The sequence below is a fragment of the Fusarium oxysporum genome, chromosome I (genome assembly GCF_013085055.1).
Source record: "Fusarium oxysporum Fo47 chromosome I, complete sequence".
NCBI classification, from domain to species: Eukaryota; Fungi; Ascomycota; class Sordariomycetes; order Hypocreales; family Nectriaceae; genus Fusarium; species Fusarium oxysporum.
Genome location: NC_072840.1, coordinates 3,235,109 through 3,255,699, shown reverse-complemented (window position 1 = coordinate 3,255,699; position 20,591 = coordinate 3,235,109). Strand labels below are relative to the sequence as shown.

The 20,591-nt window shown below is 48.7% G+C and overlaps 6 protein-coding genes across 6 annotated transcripts; 2 read left to right on the top strand and 4 right to left on the bottom strand.

The window, feature by feature from the left end:
• Positions 1–995: 995 nt before the first annotated feature.
• FOBCDRAFT_4636 (uncharacterized protein) lies at positions 996–2,558 on the top strand. Its single transcript, XM_031182093.3, has one exon. The coding sequence runs from the start codon at positions 1,149–1,151 to the stop codon at positions 2,355–2,357; it is 1,209 nt and encodes a 402-aa protein (XP_031042861.1). The 5' UTR covers positions 996–1,148; the 3' UTR covers positions 2,358–2,558.
• FOBCDRAFT_4632 (Oxoglutarate and iron-dependent oxygenase degradation C-term-domain-containing protein) lies at positions 2,501–4,736 on the bottom strand. The gene is made up of 2 exons (XM_059612202.1): positions 4,568–4,736; positions 2,501–4,514 (listed from the first exon to the last, which is right to left on the bottom strand). The coding sequence occupies exons 1-2, from the start codon at positions 4,629–4,631 to the stop codon at positions 2,644–2,646; spliced, it is 1,935 nt and encodes a 644-aa protein (XP_059466586.1). The 5' UTR covers positions 4,632–4,736; the 3' UTR covers positions 2,501–2,643.
• A 741-nt stretch (positions 4,737–5,477) lies between these two features.
• FOBCDRAFT_211780 (ribulose-phosphate 3-epimerase) lies at positions 5,478–6,577 on the bottom strand. The gene is made up of 4 exons (XM_054702827.2): positions 6,393–6,577; positions 6,220–6,346; positions 5,917–6,162; positions 5,478–5,863 (listed from the first exon to the last, which is right to left on the bottom strand). The coding sequence occupies exons 1-4, from the start codon at positions 6,506–6,508 to the stop codon at positions 5,600–5,602; spliced, it is 753 nt and encodes a 250-aa protein (XP_054558802.2). The 5' UTR covers positions 6,509–6,577; the 3' UTR covers positions 5,478–5,599.
• A 510-nt stretch (positions 6,578–7,087) lies between these two features.
• On the bottom strand, positions 7,088–7,957 carry FOBCDRAFT_4617 (uncharacterized protein). Its single transcript, XM_031182090.3, has 2 exons — positions 7,663–7,957; positions 7,088–7,569 (listed from the first exon to the last, which is right to left on the bottom strand). The coding sequence occupies exons 1-2, from the start codon at positions 7,738–7,740 to the stop codon at positions 7,177–7,179; spliced, it is 471 nt and encodes a 156-aa protein (XP_031042858.2). The 5' UTR covers positions 7,741–7,957; the 3' UTR covers positions 7,088–7,176.
• A 550-nt stretch (positions 7,958–8,507) lies between these two features.
• FOBCDRAFT_211772 (protein phosphatase methylesterase 1) lies at positions 8,508–10,525 on the bottom strand. Its single transcript, XM_031182088.3, has 3 exons — positions 9,988–10,525; positions 9,110–9,930; positions 8,508–9,049 (listed from the first exon to the last, which is right to left on the bottom strand). The coding sequence occupies exons 1-3, from the start codon at positions 10,200–10,202 to the stop codon at positions 8,883–8,885; spliced, it is 1,203 nt and encodes a 400-aa protein (XP_031042856.2). The 5' UTR covers positions 10,203–10,525; the 3' UTR covers positions 8,508–8,882.
• A 6,946-nt stretch (positions 10,526–17,471) lies between these two features.
• FOBCDRAFT_283787 (uncharacterized protein) lies at positions 17,472–19,048 on the top strand (the record flags this gene model as incomplete). Its single annotated transcript, XM_031182085.3, has 3 exons — positions 17,472–17,865; positions 17,921–18,256; positions 18,310–19,048. 3 exons carry the CDS (start codon positions 17,472–17,474, stop codon positions 18,963–18,965), a joined length of 1,386 nt encoding a protein of 461 aa, XP_031042853.2. The 3' UTR covers positions 18,966–19,048.
• Between the last annotated feature and the right edge of the window lie 1,543 nt (positions 19,049–20,591).

Sequence of the window (20,591 nt, the reverse complement as noted above, 5' to 3'; positions counted from 1 at the left end):
TCTCTGTGTCACTCGGTACCTCGAGAGTCAGAGCCTTGACCTTCCCTTGGTCGCTTAGCCCCAAGTTCAGCCAAGGATCTTGGAGTTTGGAGCTCGCCGTGTTCGGGCCCCTGCGAGAAGCCCACACGAGCACGTAGCAAATAATCGGACTTGGGCTTGAATTGTTGGAGAAGAACGTCACATTCGCATTTCAGGGATAGGGACTTGCCTATCAGATGCTTCATGCGGAAAATCAAACATAACGACAATACATGTCCCTAGAGGTGCGTTTTCCATCACCGCTCTTTTCTCAGGCGTGCCGAGTCTCAGTGAGACGCAATTGGTGGTTACACGCCGGTCAGATAATCAAGCGCCATGTCCTCAATACACTGCAAATGGTGGTTTGAGAATGCGGCACCTGAATATTCGGCTGTCAGCACTCACCCGTAAGCTGTGAGGCTCCTGTCAGGTACCCTTCGAATATCATGTACCGGTACTTTTCGAATGGCCGCATCTAGCGCTCAAAAGGAATGAGCTAGATCATCATCGAAGTCTCGATACACCAGACAAAGACCAATTTTCAGGCCAGGGGCTCCTGCAACACAAGCACGCTTAGCGTAGTCAGGCTGTGTCCACTCAAGCTCCCTCCACTCCTTGCTTTGCATGTCCATCCGCAATTCATACTCACGTGTTTGTGTTCATACTACGTATTGTGTATTTCGCCCTCTATCGGAGGTAAAGAGTACCAGTAGCTTTCTGTAAAAGACCACTCAAACCCAGAGATTAACGGAGATCGGTACTGCAAAGGTATTATGAGAAAGGTATAGCATGACGAGTAAGAGATGAGCAGGGATGTTTGTTATGGTGCCTCTTGAAAGCCAAAGGAGCAGTGGTGGCTTTCCCCATGTTTAGGATTGAGCCACCCAAGGCTGGAAGCCCCCTTGCATCACATGATGCGTCTCAGCGGCCCGCTTTGTGGCGTAACTCGTTCGACGATGGCATCATGCTAGATTCAACTTCAGAACGCATGACCGAAACCCATCAACACCAACCCCACTTCACACTGCCTTCCCGACGACTCGTTGCATCCCTACATCCCTCTGGCGTTCTCGAGGGTAGGGTTTGCCAGTAATACAACCGCCTACCAGACTCACTCTCTCTAGCCCGCCATGTTCACAACAAAGTCGGTTCAGTCACTCAAGAATCTGTTCGCATCCTATCACGAACCCCTACCCTTGTCGAAACAGCAATCTCAAAAGCTTCTTGACGGTCTCAAGACTTCCTTTCGAAAACAGCTCGATCGCGAATATGGAGAGAGCCCCAATAGTCTATCACCGGCTGCCGCGAAACCCGTAGATGTTGATCCTGCCCGACTATCTGCTACAAACCGCCATTTGAAAGATATCCTGTCGAACCCGCTGTTCAGCTACAACAAAGATGTCACATCGACGTTCCCTTCAAGCCTAGCATCCCCTTCTTTGGTTGCACCCACGCGTGATCCTATAGAGGTTTTCGACCATGCTGTAGCTCGAGGATTGATGACACCCAAGGCCGCCATCGGTGTGATGGTCGCCAAAGCAAAGCAACTGCAAGCGAATGAGCCAGGCCTTGGGAGTCTCGCTACATCGGGTATGTCAGGGCGTATCATAAGATGGCTACGAGCTTGTGGTGCTGAGCAGGATCTACGATTTATGGACAATTATACTTTTATCAGAGCGTTGTCTCCGTTCCTGGTGGCAGAAGGCATGGAGGAGATTGCTTGGGAATGGCTTGCGCGGACAATCAACAACACCTCAGGAGACCTGTCAAATGAAAAGCGTCTCAGGAGAGCATCCAACTTACTCGGAGAACTCGTCAAGACAAAGTGTCAGCCTCAATATGGCAACCTTGATTCAGGCATCTCTACCATGTTGCAAGCACAGCAACTTTTCCGGACCAGCCCGCTACTATCGGATCTTCTAGTCTCGTCATGGAGGTCAGTTTCATGGCTCTCGACCGTCGAGTCCTACAGTCGACCAGCTCCATCTGAAGAACTCTTTGATGCTCATATTGCCACGGCCGATCGTCTGCCACAACCTTTTCTTCTGGAACGTGCTCATTTGCACCTTTACCACCCCACACATCCCGATCACCTTCCTGCTCTGAACTTCTTCAAAGACAAGCAAAGACTACGAAAGCTAGTTAATACTGTTGAGCCCAAGAAGTCGAAGCCAGATAAGCTAAGCACCGTATCATGGCTCGCCTTCTTAGGCCACGACACAGTCAACCACTTGACCCAATCTGGAAGAACTCAAGAAGCGCAGGGAGTTACGGAGCTATTGCAGGCAGAAGTGGCTAGCCTTTTCAACCACAAATCCGAACCCGCACTCGGGTCGTGAGGAGTGAAAGAGTAAAGGCAAGTATGGATCAGGTTTTTGGGACATTCAATATTTATCATGCACATATAACGGAATCACAGCGGTACATAGGGAGTTGGTTATAATGATACCACGATGGAGTTTCATACAGACTATCACGCGAAAGCGTGTCAATTTGCATCAATAAGGCTATTTAAAAAGAAAAAATTCATTATCAAACATACTTTCAATCATTGCCATGCTTTTTTGTCCTGGTATCTATTGTTGCAATAAAATGCAAGTATCAATCTCTATTCTCATATCGCTCTTATTCAGAGTCGCTCTCAGCTGCATCAGGTGAAAAGCCTTGGAACTCCTCCTCCTCCTCCTCGTCATCATCATCTGGCGCAGCTCCTTCGCCAGCGTCTTCATCATCGTCCTCCTCCTCGATCTCAAAGGCACCAGAGATATCCCATCGGTCACCCTTGGCGCTCTTGCTGACGTATTTGACGAACTTAAGAGCGCCGCTATCGCGCATAACAATAGTCATCTTATTCCATGACGCAGCTTGGAAGAAGAGAATGTTGTCGTCGTCATCGCCTGTCTTATATACAGCTGCATCTTCATCGGCATCATCATCACCAGACATGAAGATTTCTTGGCCGCCGACTTCAGGTGTTTCCTCCTCCACCTTCTTCTGTTTCTCGACAGCCTTGGCTTTGCCTTTGCCTTTACTCTTTACATCCTCGCCGTTCTGATTTTCAGCTTCTTCCTCGGGGTCCTCTTCCTCATCATCGCCCCAGCCAGATGTAGGTGTGAATCCGAGGTTAATCTCTACGCGCGCCTTGCCCTCGTGGCCAGTGGCGAGAGTGTAGTCGAGACCGCGGCGGAAACGACGCGCGAGGAGATCGGCACTTTCGATGGTGGTTTTGGTGGCCATCTGGAGCCATTGGCGGAACTGACGGCTGGGCAGAAAGATGTCGAGAAGTTCAGTGATGGGGGATTCCTCCTGTGAGGTGCGAAGCTGATCAGGTCCGCTGGGTTGTTGGTAGAGATATCGCGCCTTGTGTGGAGGCTTGGCTACACGCCATGAAGTCGTCTTTTCTATCGTAGCAGTATCTTCTTGTGCGGGTTTCTTCTCCTCAGCCTCAACGTAGTCCCTGAGGCGCTGGGCAAACTTCTTGCCCAAAATATCTGGCAAAGTGATTTCAAACATCTCGTTGAAGGTTTCGGAGATCTCTTCCAAGGCATCAGGAACCAGGTATGCAGGCGAGATGTACTTGAGCAGAAACTCAAGATCAGCTTCGTCGAAGCCCTCCTGGCTGGCCTTGTCAACTTTCATAACCCGAGGCTGAGGCATATCGTACTGAGCAGGATTGCCCTGAAGTTGCATTAAGCCGCTGTTCTTGGCGTTTCTCTCCTCTTCTCCCTTGATGTAGCCCTCCTCTCCAATCTGGGGAATATGGAACCATCCACTGATAGCCATGCGAATGCGACCACCGTCCCTCTCTAGCTGCTCCTTGGTTTCGGCGCGATAGACCTCCTCGACGTCGTGGAAACTCTCTCCAGGCTGGACAGCGAAGAAGCTCAGCTGGTTCCACGCAGGTGGAATGACCTTTGTAACGTCAGGAAGCGGTGTCTTTGCGATCTCGCCCTCCTTGTCCTTGAGCTCCTGTACGGGGAACAGACGGAGCGCGCCACCCCATTCGGGCTTCCAGGGCGTGTCGGGGTCAACGAGGTAGAGGATATAGCTAACGCGCCGGCTACCAATGACGTCGTCATGGCAAAGGAGGTAGCAGCCAGGAGTATAGATGTTGATAGCCATGTCAGTCTTGCGACCGCTCAACGGACCGCAATTGGTAATGTGAGAGACATAGTTGCGGAAGGCTTCGGAGTATATAGCATCGCGCAGCTTGAGCAGCGAAGGCAGCTTAGCTAGAGACTCGTCGTCTAGACCGTCGAGGTTGGCCAGGTCGCCTGACTGGTGGATCTTGTAGATATCGGTCTCCTTGGGGGTGAACTCGACGTTGGCCTTGATCTCGCTGCGAACCGATCGAAGAAGGGAATCGTCAACAAGGCCGTTGATGACGGCATGCTTGTAAGGTTCTGACTGAGCATATTGATCCGTATACGAATTGAGGACCTTCTTGTCGAAAAGACCAGCACGAAACCGCTTCTGAGCTTCCTCTGCGCTCAAGGCTGAAAAAGTCTGGTGAGTGGAAGGTCGCGAAAGAACGATTGGCAGTGCTTACAAGGCTTGGACTTTTTCTTGTCGGTCTTGGAGGTTCCAACAGCTGCTTCCGCTTTTCTCTTCATAATGGCCAGCGCAATTGGTTTGATTTCCAGAAGCTGTGCGAAGTGGGAGGGCTTTTGTTGTAGATAAATTGAGGACGTAAGGTAGGTAGCGAAAGTTGTGCGAAGTCGCAACGCAAAGAATGGGCTGACGTCGCCAATCTTTAAAATTTTGGCTCCGAAAATCGACCCATGCCAGGAAGCGTATGAGCCGCTATGTACGTTCGATACTGCAGGGCCGAGATTTGGAGCAACAGACCACAGAGTTTATTTAATGTCAATCGTATATACTTCAGGTAGTCTGAGTATTTCAGTTTCTTTCAGTCGAATCTAAAATTATCTTTCATATTTCAATTGTCGTTAATCCTGCCGTTTATTGACCAGCTCTTCCTCATGAACCAGCCATGGGCGCTAAGGAGAGCAGCCATGATGATGGGCCGATGGTGGACCTTATCTGATTACTGGCTGGAGCCAGCATGATGCATAAAGGTTATGCAGGGCTATGCATGTACACGCCGGTTCAGCCCTCATCGAGTAAGAATTTCTGAGGATGTTCAGCATGGGATACTATTTCGCGACCCAAGACATTAGCAAGGGTCGTATTGGTCAATGTCTGAACACCTCATACGCCGTGGGTTGCAGCATCACCTTGCCCGAGAATCCCATGAGACATCCATTATACCTTCTACAAAATCAGAGTATGCGAGGAAACTCGAGGGACATGTGGCAAGATAACAGATTCTTAACTTGTGGCGCTCTCAAACTATACTTGACGTCTCTGAATGGTCTTGGGAGTTCCACATAATCACCATCATGGCCAGTCAAAGTAAAGAAGAAGGGCGGAGAAAAGCACTGAAGCAAGTCAGAAACTCAACAATAAAAGGAATTTATTCTAGAAGCTCCCTCGACTTTTACATGTTCTTTCATCTCTCGTCATATCATCACTAAACTCCTGTCTATACCTATGTCCACATGCATAGTACATCTCAGACTTACTTTGCACTTCGGGCGTCAACGGCCTGTCGCAACTGGGCGATAACCTCGGAGGGGTCCTTGGCCCCAAAGACAGCACTGCCTGCAACAATAACGTTGGCACCAGCGTCGGCAGCCTCGTCGATTGTCTTGGGTCCAAGGCCACCGTCGACTTCGATGTTGAGCTCGGGATACTTTTCTCGGAGGGCCTGGACCTTGGGTAATTCTGATGCCATGAACTTTTGGCCGCCAAAGCCAGGGTATACGGTCATGACGAGGACCATCTGTAGCTATATGTCAACTTGGCATTCTTTATGGATACACCAGTGAGACTTACATCAGGTCTCTCCTTCTCATCGCTGTTCTCCAGAATCTCCCACAACACATCGACAGAAGTGTCAGGCTTAATAGCAATACCAGCCAACAATCCCTGATCGTGAATATATCGGATAAGAGCCTTGGGGTTAGTCTTCTCGTCGGTCTGTTGCTCTGGGCTCTCGGCGGCACTGGAGAAGGCGGCCTCATAGTGGAAGCAGTAGAGGTTGCAGCCAGCTTTCTTGAACTCCTTGACCCATTTCTTGGGCTGGCATCCCGGTGTAAGCTAGACGTTGTGTATTCGCATTCGGAAAGATATTCCTACCTCTGCAATCATCATATGACAATCAAAGGTACCCCGGCCATGGGCCTCTGTGGGCTGATCGACGTGTCCTCGGATGGATGCGACGACAGGAGGACCGAACGTAATGTTGGGAACAAAGTGGCCATCCCTACGATGTCAGTATAGTTCCCTTGGCTTTACTACTCGAGACCTACATGATATCGACATGAAGCCAGTCTGCGCCTTGCTCCATAGTACGGGCACAGTCATGGCCAAGCTGAGCAAAGTCAGCTGACAGAATGGAGGGAGCAATGATGGTCTTGGGAGCCATTGTTGGGAGTATACACGATCAAAGGAGGACTGTTCAAGAGTCACGTATGATGGTGGAGAGAGAATTGGTCTATCTTTTGGAACTCGTCGATGGTGGGGTTATTTCCAATACCCATCTCGCCTAGTGACGTACGGTTTTGGTGGGGTCATGCCAATGGAAGTTGATGCCCTTGAGGCTTGTGGGGGGCCAGGGGCCTTCAAAGGTCATTGGAGGTTGTCAACAGAACCCGGTTCAGATTGACATGTTGGTTGCCTGTCATGGGTTTTATGTAGAGCTGTTGGTCTGTTCGCTGTTAAGAGGTGCATCAAACAACCAGTATGCAATTGATCTCCAATTGTGGTGCTGGTGTAAGCGCTTTGTGTTGACTCATGGAACGACGAAGATGTTACGCCTAACATGGAACCAGGATAGAAGGATGTTTCGGGTCAAGCATGGGCAGTATGGAGTGTGTCTTAAGCAAGACCGAATTTCAATTGATATAAATTTATAAACCATCACCAACAATAGTAGTCTTGTGGCGACCACATAGCAGTGTATGGCTTCAAACTCCATAAATTTGCATGCATAGAACAGAAAATCCCAATTGCTTTACTTATTCCCAATTATATCCCTCCTCTTGATGATGATGAAACAACTTGAAACGAAGTACATAGTATAACTATTGTCCCTTACAGGGCAAAGAGCATAGCCATGACAACACCCAAGACACCAGCGGCGCCCTCACGCGCAGCAGCATTGCCGCTATCGCCACCAGCGCTGCCAGTCGCCGGCGAGGTCTGGCTGCTACCAGCACTGGAAGTGGGAGTGGTAGCACCAGTTGCGCTGCCCGAGGCGGCGTTCTTGTCGCATGTAACCTGGTCGGGAAGGTCGGTCACTCCGGCGGTCGAGCAGATCTGCTTGGCGTACTTGACGGCGGTATCCCTACCGGCGGCATCGCACTTGTCCTCGAGACAACATGCGATGCCAGAGAGGAAGTTCTTGTTGCTGCAGATGCACTTGACGTCGAGCTGTCCGCATCCCGCGACGCCGCCACCGGTGGTGTACTGGTCAACACATGGTTGCTACATAGACAGGAGAGATTAGCATCGTCGAATTGCGAGCGGTAACGAATCAAGTCGGAATAATCAGCCGATGAGGGAGGCTCTGCGACGTACAGCGCATTTTGGTAACTTCTCTTGCTGAGCGGCAACAAGGCCAGCCAGGAGGACGGATGTGAATACAGACAGCTTCATGATGAATACTCGACAGTAAAGATAATGAAAGGATAATTGAAATTGAAACTGAATGAATGTCAAGAAGAGAGAGTTATCCGGTTTCACGTACGCGCGTCGTAGATTTAAAAAAGACTCCTTAAGTGAGACAAGACAGTTTTACCCAGCTCTCACCAACGGCAACAAGCTTACCCAGGAGCTACGCCCATTATGTACTTTTGGGCACCCTGACCTTAGTTGTAACCATGCTAGCGGGCATTTTCCTTCGTAATAAACGCTCACGGTCCCAGAAGCGGCAAAATGTGTGAACCGTATCCGTAATTCCCCCAACTCTAATGATATGCAGATCACCAGCCAATCGCCGCATTTCCACGTGTTCTAGTCTAGACCATTTCGGCAGATTGGACGCCGCGACCGGTACGTATAGCTATAGAACCGCCTTATAATCGGGTGAAACGGCCCCGTGGGGACGATGATCAATCAATACCAAAACATCTGCAATAATTTCAATTAAATTCAAACTTGAACAGGATGTATCGTTCTTGCTGTACTGTATGTTACATACACAACATGGGAGATGTGATCAACAAGGGTAGCAAGGTAGCTTGGTTTCAGAAAATGTGTCTCTATACAAGCCACTTCATATCAATAGAACTTAGTCTCTTCCTGATCGTCCAGGCGCTTTTAGAGCGTACCAACCTTGGTGCAAGTACACCGAAAGGGGAAATTCATCATCAGGTACCTAAGGAATATGAAGGTTCTGGAACATAAGAACGTCTCGATTTTCTGGGAATGGTTGGCAATCACTATTGATCCTTTAGTGTCTCAATTCATGCTTCTATCTTTGGGGTCCAGCCCAGTTATTCATAGGAAGTCTATCTCTGCTCAATAGACGCCTGCGCCAATAGTTCCTTTGCTAGCCACAGCCATCAGAACTACTATCATATCCTCTCCTACGAGCTGTAAGATGCTCGGAAGGAACCTGGAGTGGCAGGTTGCATATTTGCACCTTGCATGACTGTCATGTTCACCTACCCACTTTCAATGTGATCTTGAAAGTATAACCCGGCTCTTGGGCCACCGCTCGTTGGGTCGGCATCAAACAAGGTTTGATGAAGCCAACGTCATGAGTAACACGTTAGCCCTTGTCAATTTAGTCTTTCTCATACTCTTTTGCCCTGTTTGAGAAGATCCGAAACCTTGGGAGGAAGTACGAGAGCACTCCTGTCGTTTCTGCGAAAAAAGTCGACCAGCGAAACGGCTGTCTTCTCCGGTAAATCTTCGTGGATGAAGTGACCGGCCTCAGGGAACACTTGCAAGGCATATTTCCCTAATCGGTCAATCAGTACACAATGTTCAGAAAGCGGCATTAGTCCAACAGTCAACTAACCCTGCATTTGACCGATGGTCAACTCGGTGTCCAGTCTGTCAGTACCAGCGAGCAGTAGGAGTTTTCCTCCCTTCGCTCCCAAGAACTTCTTGCTCAACCCTATAAACCAACCTTCCCAGTAAGGCTGTGTTGCGCCCAAGTTGGTCCGCCATCGCCACGGCCTTGTCGGGTCGTCGTTCTCGTTAAAGACGAGTAGCGCAGGAACAGATGTCCGAGCAGAAATGGAGTTTCGTATCGTCCGAGATCGAATGTGCCATTCGATACCTGCTTGCAGAGTTGCAAAGCCCAGTGGTCTCGTAGACAAGTAGGTGTGCATGCTTTGTAGAGCATCAATAGCGGAGCCTTCCACAACATCCAACACAGCATACCCTAAAACTGACGTTCCTAGCCTACCGGACTTGGCCAGGTCAGTAACAACTGCTCCGCCCAAGGAGTGTCCCACGAGCACTATCGGGGGCATCTCTGACCAGGCCATCTCATTCTTTGTGAGCTGCACCATACTGAACAGATCCGAAGATAGAGTGTCCAGTCTCATGTCCAGTGCCTTGTCGCCTGGTGCATTTGTGGACCCGTGACCTCTACAGTCAATGGCCAGGATACCTGCTGTTGACAACCGCTTCTTTATTTCGGAAGCAACAACGGCGAACGACAACCCTGATGATCCTGCACCATGGTGCATCACAAACAGTGGTCCTTTCCCGACCGGTGAAGTGAGGTAGGCATGATAGACTACTTCCGGTTCCTGCTCTGACTTCAGAGACAATTCGCGCTCAAAATAGGTTGTCCAGGGGATCTGCTCCAGGGTCCTGCCGCGGGCGACTCTGTAGCCTGTCAGTCCCGCCATGTTTCACTTGAGCAAAGTGCTGATTGGAAAGTACCCTTGAGGTCGAGCGAACAGCTTCTGGTTGGGCGATGGTATGATGGTTCCTGTCGAGGAGACGGACGAGGCGGACGAGGCTGAGGAAGAGTCATCGTCGACAGGCTCCGGCAACTCAGGGAGTACATCATTCTCGTGCTCCTCGTCGACCTCGTCAAATGTATCGTTAGATATGCTGTACTTGGCCTTGGCCCATGCTCGCTGCAGGTCGCTCATGATAGATACGGTGTGTAGATGGCGTAGGTTCCATTCGCACTGCCAATATGCCAAAACAGATGCGAACGGCACGAGGCGCTCCTGGTGCTGACACTCGTGGTAGCCTCTAGCTTTCTACGAGCGACGTCGCTTTCGATTAGCACAGTATGGGAGCCGCAGTAGTGTCCTCTGATGTCTTTAGCAACTGGTGATGATGGTCGGGCGATACCCACGTCAGCCAACCAGCACAATCCAAATCAATTTGCCTTTGCAAACACTGGGGCATAGTGTGTGTGTTTCAAGTGTACACTGTATCGATACGGAAATCGACAGCAAATCTACAGTGCGGATATTTTCTTCATGTGGTTTCTATCCATTCTTTTATTTTCCTAATAAACCTCGTCATTAAGTTGGTAGGTTGTCTTGTAACAATACTGTTCCTTGACTTACCTGAGAACGGCTTCTTTGTGAACGCAGACATGTCTTTTACTAAGGAAAGCCATTTCGACCGGTCAGTACTTAGTTGAGTCTCGAACAACAAGTTGACTACATTTTATATGCAACCTCGGCTATTCCTAGCATGTCGTTTAATTCGATAACAACTGATCGAGGTGTCATCAAAGCCCAAGCATCAATATTCCCACATCTCCATGTCCGATCAAGCCACTGTGAATTGACATGGCTATCTCGTCAAAAGGTTAAGCTTCTGGCCACACTGTTCTCTGATAGGGCCACAAAGTTCTGGCTCGGCGCGTCGCCTAGATCTTAGGCTCAACGCATCTTGACTATAGCATCATAGTTTCATTCTTTAGATGTTGAAAGGTCTGTCTGACACCCACCCATGCAGTAGCTCACTTCTTCGACAGCCTGAGGGGCGACGGCTGCTTGACCCTCGTGGGGAGGGGAGGGAAAGTGGAAAATCCTATCACGATGTCAATATAGTATAACTGCAGGTACTTTCCACGGCTATTTGCCCGCCCCTTTCTTTTTGACCTAGGGAAGAATCAAGGGCAGTTTATTGGCAACCAAGAACAATTATTCACGTTGAACAATTCGTCTACCCTGTAGCCGATATATAGACAATTTGGATCACCACCAACACAAATGCCTCGGAATTTTCTGAACCCCTTCTGCTTCACGAGACACTCGGCCGAGGAAGAAACATCGCCTGCCCGAACCCCTGTCGGCAAAAGAAACAGGAACCTTGTTCGACGCCGAATCAACCTGAACAGGTTTAGCAGCCCACCGTTCACCGTTCGAGTGCCTAATCTTGCTCAAGCGACTTCGCTGGCGCTCAGCTAGCGGCTCTAAGATTCCATGTTCCTGCATCCTGGTCCGATATTGTGGTGCTGGCAAACGAGAACTCAATATGAAAATTGCCCTCCAGCATCTGTTGACTGCAGAGAGGAATGGAGAACAAGCTAAATAAAGCAGCAAAGTGGCACAGGAGGAGACAGAAAGAAAGCTAGAAAACCAGTGACAAATATTAAGGTCAAAAAAAGCACGTCACGCAATTGTCATTCGCATTTGTGATCGACATGACCTTAACTCTCATTGGTTGCAGCGCGAGTGTATCTGTCCTCGGATATCGCAACCTCACCGATGTGGCCGGGATCACACAGATACTCACAACTCTTGAGCAGCTGTTGGCCGCATAACCCAGGACGTTCACGTAGAAAATAGAATAATAGAATCTATGACCTTTACAACTTTTTAGTGCGCTGCCTTGATCTGTACACTGGCGGAGACGTACAAATAGACATCAGAAGAGGGCGGTGCAAGAAATTATGGTGTGAATTACCCACAAACTAAAGAGTCGCTCCCTTTAGAGCATTTTCTTGATGCTTGTCAAGCTGCTTGAATCACTCGTAAAAGGTAGACAGGCCTGGGCGATTTGAGTAATGTCATGGTATCCGCGTAGTAGTGGAATTGCTGTGAATAAGAACCGCTACTGGCATGAACTCGTAAACTGTGCAATCCCAGGGTGACGACTCCTGGCCCCATTTCTTTTTCTTTTCGAAAGACTTCAACATGCAAATCCTTGACAAGGACACGAACGACATGACCTCAGTGGCCTGTATATGTGGGAGATACAATTCAGAAGGCTGGGATCTCCGACTGCATGGATTTCAGGTCACAGGTCTTCTCCTCACAGACCATGATGGGACAAAGTGTCTCTCGGATATTTTTGTAATAGTTCCAAGGGCAAGATCTGAGACTCGAGAGAGCCATCTCACGGTGGCGCCGCCTCCAACAGCCTGGCGTAAAGATCTAGTGATCTTCAAATAAGATCTTTCGGGGGATCCGAGAGACAGAATGCTTCAGTTGATATTTCCCCGAACTCTCACCAACTTGACGGATTCAAATGGTGGGGGTGGCTTTTGAAAGTGAATGAGTATGCCCCGACAATATGGATAACCTTCAAGTTAGCGGCGTAACTATTGAGAGCCTTGAGAGCCCGCGACGAATTAGTTCAGAGCCGCTGCAATCATCGCTATGTTTTCGCATCTGGATAATGTCTGAGAAGGTCCTGACATCTATCCCTAGAATTGGGCATTGTGTAACACTTGCGGTTGGCATGGGGCACGGAAAATTGTTGGCCAATAACCATGTCAGTCAGTTGCTGCAAGGGCTTGTGTTATGATACAGGGACTCGCAACCTAGTCTCATTCTGATAACGAATTTCTTTCCACGCTGGGTGTCTGTGTGGAGTGTTGAATGACAACTCATTCAGATATTTGGAAATGAAACCACAGTTGAAATGTGACACGCTTGGTCGATGGACGGTTTTCCCTTGGAGTTCTCCTTGGTTAGAATAATTCTCACCCTCCCAAGACGCTGGATCTCAGCGCGCGGGCTCAAGCCACATTTCAAATTGAATTCCTGGAAGTTGGTAGGTTGGCCATCTGCGAGGATCCAGGGACAGAAGCCTCCCCCACCAGATCGACATACAGTCAGACCCTGATGAATTTGGGGTTGTTTTTCCTGTCCAGCCTGTCTATTCAATGGCATGGGTGTAGCGTAAGTGATGTGATTATGAGAGGCGGTTTTGCTTTGCAAAGTTCGGCATTGCCAGCATGTTGTAAGATGTCTAATGTAAGGCCATTATTGGCGATGGGCCAATAGGGGTACTCGGACCTGAGACGTACATAACCCCTCGTTATCTGAATGGTCAGTGTATAGGAGCTACGATGATCCAGCTGATGGCCGCTTCACGTAAATTGCTCAATAAGAAGACTTTGCTATCCAGCGCCAAATACTCAGAGCATTGGGCTTCTGGAGAAGGTGTCTCAGTTGCAAAGATACCGTACAAACCGAATAAATTGAGTAGTGCCTATGGGTCCGCGCTAGGCCTTTTCAATCAGCCGATTTGCTGACTGATGCATAAAGATCTGACGTTTTGCTAAAAAGCACCATTGGTCAAATGAACGCAGTAGCTCAGACCCACAGGCACTACTCAATTTAATCAGTTTATACGGTAGAGGCAGAGGCCATCTCTGACATATTACCTGCCTCAGCTTTTTCGTCAGGTCTGTCCGTCAGCCAATCAGGTAATAGGACCATGTTGACGGACTAAAACTTCCATTCTTACCAAACACACTTCAAGAGGCTTGTCGCGGCACATGACCCGGAGGCCGTGTACCTGTACGGGCCGCGCAAAAGAATGTGCTAATGTCAAGGAGATATTGCGTAGATCTGATCTGCTATTGGCGAGCCGGCACTTGACAAGGTTGGTGGAGAAAACAAGCAGCTGAAGTGGGGAGACTAAGGTGTAGCACAGGTAAAATGGGCTCTCAAAGGGATCTGTGCACCCAAGGCAACCCCAGATAGGAAGTTCAGTGCACGTCAAGGAACGTGCACGTGCGGGATGCTCGATTCCCGTCAATCAGTGGGTGGGCAGCCCCCTCCCATGCCAAGCTGGGTTTGGCTCTCACAGTCTCACAGGAGATGGAGGCAGGTTAGGCAGGTCTTCTCCGCTGTAGGAGAAGCCTTAGCTAGGTCTTAGATTTTTGGTCCTCAAGTCGCAGCTTCTTGGAAACACCCAATCCCAAGTCAACGTCGCTCATCTCCCCTCAAGCCATTGCTCTCTGGTGTTTCTTAGCTTCGTGTCTATTGGCACTAATATTTCCGCAGACTTCGCCCCGACGCCCGTCCATTTAGCGCCGGGAGTATCCTCAGATCGACGTGAAGCCTCTGTCGGGAAGATCTTGAACTCTTTAGCCATCCCGAATTCATGATGCCCCGGAGACGGCATCACTTCTTCTATTTATCTGGAAGCAGACGTGCTCACCAATATCCTTTTGGCCCGTGTCTGCGTAAGCTTGCGCCCAGTCAACTCCCTTCTTTCCAGCACTGCTGAAAAGGAGTGGTCATCTCGCACCAAGACACCATTGGCATGGAACCTACCAAAACATCAGCTAGGTGGCGTCTATTAACACCGCTGCATGTCTTTAGTTGCAGACGCATTCTCAGGTTGATGTTGTGTGAAGGGTCAGGCTCGTATTGGTCTGTGGTGTTCTCAGACCTCGTTGCCAACTTGAAGGAGGGGGCACTGCTGGGTACAGGGGCTTTGCAATCAATTTGCGACAGGCTCTTGCTCATTGAAACTCGGTCGCTGAAATCCTTATATGTGCCGGGATTTTGGAGCTGCTGGGTCTGATGCCAGAGTACCAGTACAGTCATCGTGCTCACCTGGCGACATCCACAAAAATTTGAACGTCAAGAGATCGGCAAATCGATACCTGCAGCGCTTACGGCGATAGACATTTGCCAAGCGAGGTTTCTTGTGATAATCTCGCGTGTGTGCGAATCTGCAGAGCTGTCAGAGCACAGAGGGAAGCGCACAGACATACGACATCAACTTCTCTGAATAAGGAGGGTATTATACCTGAGTTGAGAACTGACCTGGCTCACATAACGCACACTGAGTGGTTTTGCGTTCTGGCTGAACCTTGTTTTCCGACCCCTTTGCCGCATTGGGACTACCTTGCGGACTGATCAACAACTTTGCTTACCCACAAATTGGTCGATGCCAGGTTCAGCTGGGATGTTAATGGGTTTGTGTTATAATTTTTTGGACTTTGCAGTTGGAGCGTCAAGGCCCCTAGGACACACCCAGTCGAGCCCCGCCTTTGAGATTCCCAAAATCGAACAGGAATATGAAAATCTGACTGATGATCCGCGCCTTGTCCGATTCTCAGGGCCATTTGTTCCTCAATTGGGCCAGGATATATACCGACAAAACCCGTTGGCCTTTTGTAGGCGACTTAATCTTTGCTTTTTTTTTCTTCTTCGCCAAATGTGGCCGACCCGCCCTGGACGTCAATGAGCAAATAGATATCAGTACATGCACATATCAATCAGTGGAGAGAAGGGGTAACATCAACGAGCTGAGACGCACGTACTGTATTTGTAACGCGCCAATTTGACTTCTCGGGTACGACTATGATTAATGGTACTTCAGGAACCATCGACAACTCACAGGTGGCAGCTCTAATTATTTCCAAGGGTAAAAAAATAGGATGTCTATGGTTGCCCTGGAAGCTTTGCTTCAAATTGTCATATTGCCCCTTATCTGTAAATTATTGGCTGACCAGATATGCTTCTATCATCCTTATAGAGCCTACTGGATCAGAGTTTGGTACTTACGATGCCGCACTGTCAATGGTTCACACTAATCAAGCCAGCTCTTTATGTCTACTGGGACTGATGCAGGAGAATGGTTATCGCTCACGTCAACATCAATGCCCCATGCTCATGCACCGCAACTCATGGGCCATCAAGTCTATGGCATCGGGGCCCCGGCTTTCTTGCCCTGGTGCCCCGGTCCCGGCATTCATATCCTGACAGGGGTGACGGCCTCGTACTGTAAGCCTCACAAGCAAGAGTGTTTGTTGTGCTGTTGGCTAGGTTCCTCCGCAAACCGCCATCACCGAACGCAGCTCAGTGGAGGTTGGAGCCACTATACTCTATGGCCCAGCGTACGACCTAAACTTCATAGGATCTTAGGTCGGGGAGCACCTCTCGATAGTTGATAACCCTTGATGAGCTCACATTTCTTTCTGATTCTGGTTGTGAGGCCCCGCGTTATGATTTAGCCGCTCCTGTGTTGGGAAGCATCGAGACACTTAAATTGACACTACTGAACCACCGCGCTTGTTGAAGAATCACTTGGGAAATCAACTGTGTGATATTGTCCATATCACCCTTGTTGCCTCCAAGGATCTTCAGGCTTACTTTTGATCTTGCATCCCAGTTGGCACTTATGCTGGCAGGCCCATCTTCCGCGGCCCTGGGCCAGAAATGTCTTGGCCGCTTGTCATCAACAAACTTACGTGCTGTTACTTCAGCGGTAGTGCTAGCCCACCACCGCCGGGGCAAGTCGAGAAAAGAAAAGACATCCAGGCAGTGAAATATACTAGGGAAGGTATTGAACATCATCGACCTCTGACCTGTCGATAACCGCTTAGGTAGCCCATGTTGCACCCAGCTTGCTCTGGGCCAATATATCATCACGGTGGCGCTCCAACTACTTCGTTGTCACCACCCTTTTTATTATCCACCATTTTAGTCGTCGGTACTCATCAGTGCTAAATCCACAAGAGACTGCATACTAGACCACCTTGGTCGGTTTAGCCTCCGACTCGATCTGAATCCCTCACCCCCCCAGACCCCCCCTTTCCTGGTCCATGGTTTAGTTGCCGCTAGATACATTATCTTTAAGAGCAAAGACCCTTGTCTGCGTTGACCCTAGAAGTCGATCGTCTTCGGGACCAGAGGTCAAATACATGCCAGGGACCACATTTTGATCTGGTCAGAAACCTGATCCTATTATTGTTACCATCTTTGAGCTTGATCTTCCCTCACAACGTACCTTTACCTGCTGCCGCGCTGGGAGCATCTTCTTCGTTGCTTTCTCTTTGTGACAGATTCAGAAAGCCCTGCTGGTCAAAGTATACTTCGTTCCCATCAAAAACGGTATCGCCATTGCGACCCAGGTTCTTCAGTAACGTCTCCAAGGACGTTCTCTATTATACTGCTTCGTCTTGTGTACCGATACTGTAAGGTATCGGTACTTCTATCCAAGTGTGTCGTCCCCGACATACCACCTCTGCGAAATTTCTAGCTCCAGTTACAGCTTGCACAAGCTCTCGACTCAACTCGATCCGATTGTTCATTCTTTTCAAGCAGGCAAATTCGTCTCATGCTTTCGAATGCTCAAAGAGTGCCCAGCTAAACTCATTGCCGACAACTTCAATCACAACCACTGCACTGCACTGCACAGTGTCCATGGCCATCGCGATAACGTCGCAGGACTGCTCGAAACTTTATTCGTTGGGAGCTGGTAATTCGTGGGAGAGTACATCATCCGAGCTTCCCATGATTGGCGTTATGTCTTACCACTATCCACCACTCTCCCCTGCCGACAATGAGATGGGTATGCCGCCCCAAGGCTTCATGCCTTCCTATACGCTTCCTTCTCAACAACTCTGTTCTATGACGATGGCCGACCCTCATGCCCCGTCACTAGGTCAAGATCATGGTCTGGATATGAAGGGGTCCTACTCAGCACCGAACAATGCTGCCTTACTGGCTTCTGAGGCAGAAGAACAACAGCAAAACGGGAACTTGGGCGAGAAGAAAAGAAACAAGCTGGGTTACCATCGTACTTCGGTGGCTTGTGGTAGGTCTAGGTCTGCCAATATATGAGTGTACTCGTCTTAACTTGTTTTCACAAGGTCACTGCCGGCGCCGAAAGATCAGATGCATCACGTCGCCTAATGATACCCAAGGACGCTGTATCAACTGCATTCGTTTGAAGAAAGATTGCAGTTTCTTCCCTGTAGACCAAGCATCGATTGACGATTCACGAAGCAAGCAAACATCGAAATCTTCTACAGGTCCAAAAGGGAGCTCGGCAACATCGTCTCCAGCAACTCCGATCAGCAATCCAGTTGAGCAGCCGAAGAAGACAAAGCCACCGTTTGTGCCATCTTCAAAAAGACCTGGACCAATTACAGTTCCCAAAATTACAAAAGCTGAAGGAGTCAAAGGGTTTCCACCTCAAACAAAAGGTTCATCTATGATCATCAACCTTTTATCATTTTAAACTAATTAAGAGTTGCAGCTTCAGGGACTTCACCTACAAGTATGACCCCTCCGGAAGCGGGAAACCAACATCCTACCAGCTGGATAATTACAGCACCCGAGCGCAGCCCAACTTCGTCCTCGAATTTGAGTACTCCATGGCATACATATGCCACAGGATCTCCAATGAGTGCGCAATTTTCTCCATTTACCTCAGTGAACCACTCCCCATCTGGCTGGCCCCCTGTGAACTCGGAGCCAGTACCCCAGGGTGACATGGACATGGCTTGGGGTCAGTTTGCACCACCAACACGGTCCATGTCGTACGGAGGAGAGCCTCTGTCCAGCGGCCATCCTTCTCAGTACTCTTTGATGGCCCCAGGTCGACAATTCGAGCGAAGGCCATCCGCTTTGTCCGATGCCTATACGACTTCTATGAGCGGTATGGTCCCTGGGTTCGATGGCTCCAGCATGAACACAGCGGTTCCGTTCCCACCAAACGCGGTGCCTGCGACCAACTACGCAGCATGGAACCAAACGCAGGCATATCCTGGATACACATATGTGAAGAATCAAGAGACCTACGGTGATGATTGGTCTCACGAAAGGAGGGGGCAAGACCGGCAACTTCAGGGGAACTCTGGTCAACAGGTCATAAATAACGCGACCATGAATGCATATCAAACCCAGCGATAATGGTATACAGAACAGAAGATATCTTGGGCTTGTAATAAGACGAGAACGGTTCATGGTGGCGGCGTTGATGACTTGCTCAGTCCGTCAAGTGATCTGAGTAAGACTTATAATGATATATATATATCCTATTTTGGTGTTACTCTGCTGTGTTACTGTGAACTGACGAACAGTCTGCAGCCTTTTGAATCTCACTTTGCCTTAAATCCAGTTATTAATTAAGCCCACTTGTGCAGTTACTTCAGAAGGCCAAGGTGCAGCAAATGTGGTGTTATACCAACATCGATGGGAAGAAAGCAATCCTGAACGTGAAACATCACAACTGACTATGTGTTTCATTAAGTTTGAACATGTGACTTTACTGCATAGCTCTGACCCGACTGATGTGGGCATGAACTGAAAATTCATATTTGGATTTGGACTTTCCCCGAGGTAGCCTTGTGGACTAAGACTGGCTTTTAATCCTTTTTTCATCAAACGAAAACTCGTCTTTTTCCAATCCTTTCACGGCATTGATTGGATTCTGAATCCGCCTGTCTCTGTAAACGTCGAATCAAAAGTCTTGCCTTTGTTCTGATAACCACATATAGCTCGACATCTGTGTATATCCTGGGGCAATGGAGAAACTACCACATTGAGTGTATGAGTCATTTTTGCCATGCATAGCAGTGAACAATCCACCCTATCTTGGCATCAGGTTCTTGAAGTTGTTCTTTTTTCCTAGTATCAAGCTTCCGTCATATCTCAATACTACTAAACAAGGATCCCCAAATACCTGTGCTAATATGTAAGTAGAAGAAGGTTTCAGGTATCAAAAACTAAGATACAGCCTCATGTCTTGTTCGTGGCTCATAGGCGGTGGCAGTCTCCCTATCCGTTCTAGGTATCTTTCCCATCCTCATTTATCTAGCCCGGAAGATAACTAGACGAGACAGAGAGCACATAATTGAACAACCCATCTAATAGAAAAGGCCTTGGTCTTAACGAGGTGTCATCATCTGTCCAGAAAACCAGGAGAGCAAGAGCTGAGATGAACCAAGAGAAGCTTAGGGTCACACCGACCAAACACATGGCGTGGTCTGCCATTCCAGTGTCTTTTTCACTGCCAGGGGATACAAAGGGCAGCAATTTTGATTTCATTTGAAATTTGCGACCGAGTGTACTATCGGGTGGTTGAAGTTATCGAGGATGAGCTTTTGGCTGAGGCAGAGATACTAGGCCGGGCAACCTGTCGTGCAGATTTCGTCTACCATACTACCAGACACTCCTCCATAATTTATCTCGGGAATTTGACATTGATATATGGTGTTTTAGTGTTATAGGATTATTCGGGGTTTTTTTTCATGCAGGTGGGAGGAGTCCCCCCCCCCCCCCAAGGATCTCCAGGAGCTCAACAGTTGAGATGTAAATTGTTGAAGCAAGTACATATAAGCCCATGAATGATGAGCCAACTCATTATTTTACTTAGCTTCAAGTACTGGATAGTCAGGTGATCAGAAATTTCCTGGAAGGGTTGAATTATTTATGAGTTTGTAGTAAAGTCAAACTTTGTGATAAATGAACGACCATGCCCTATAGAAAAATCAAGTGGTTATTAGCATAGTTATTGAGAGTATTTGTGGGATAAAG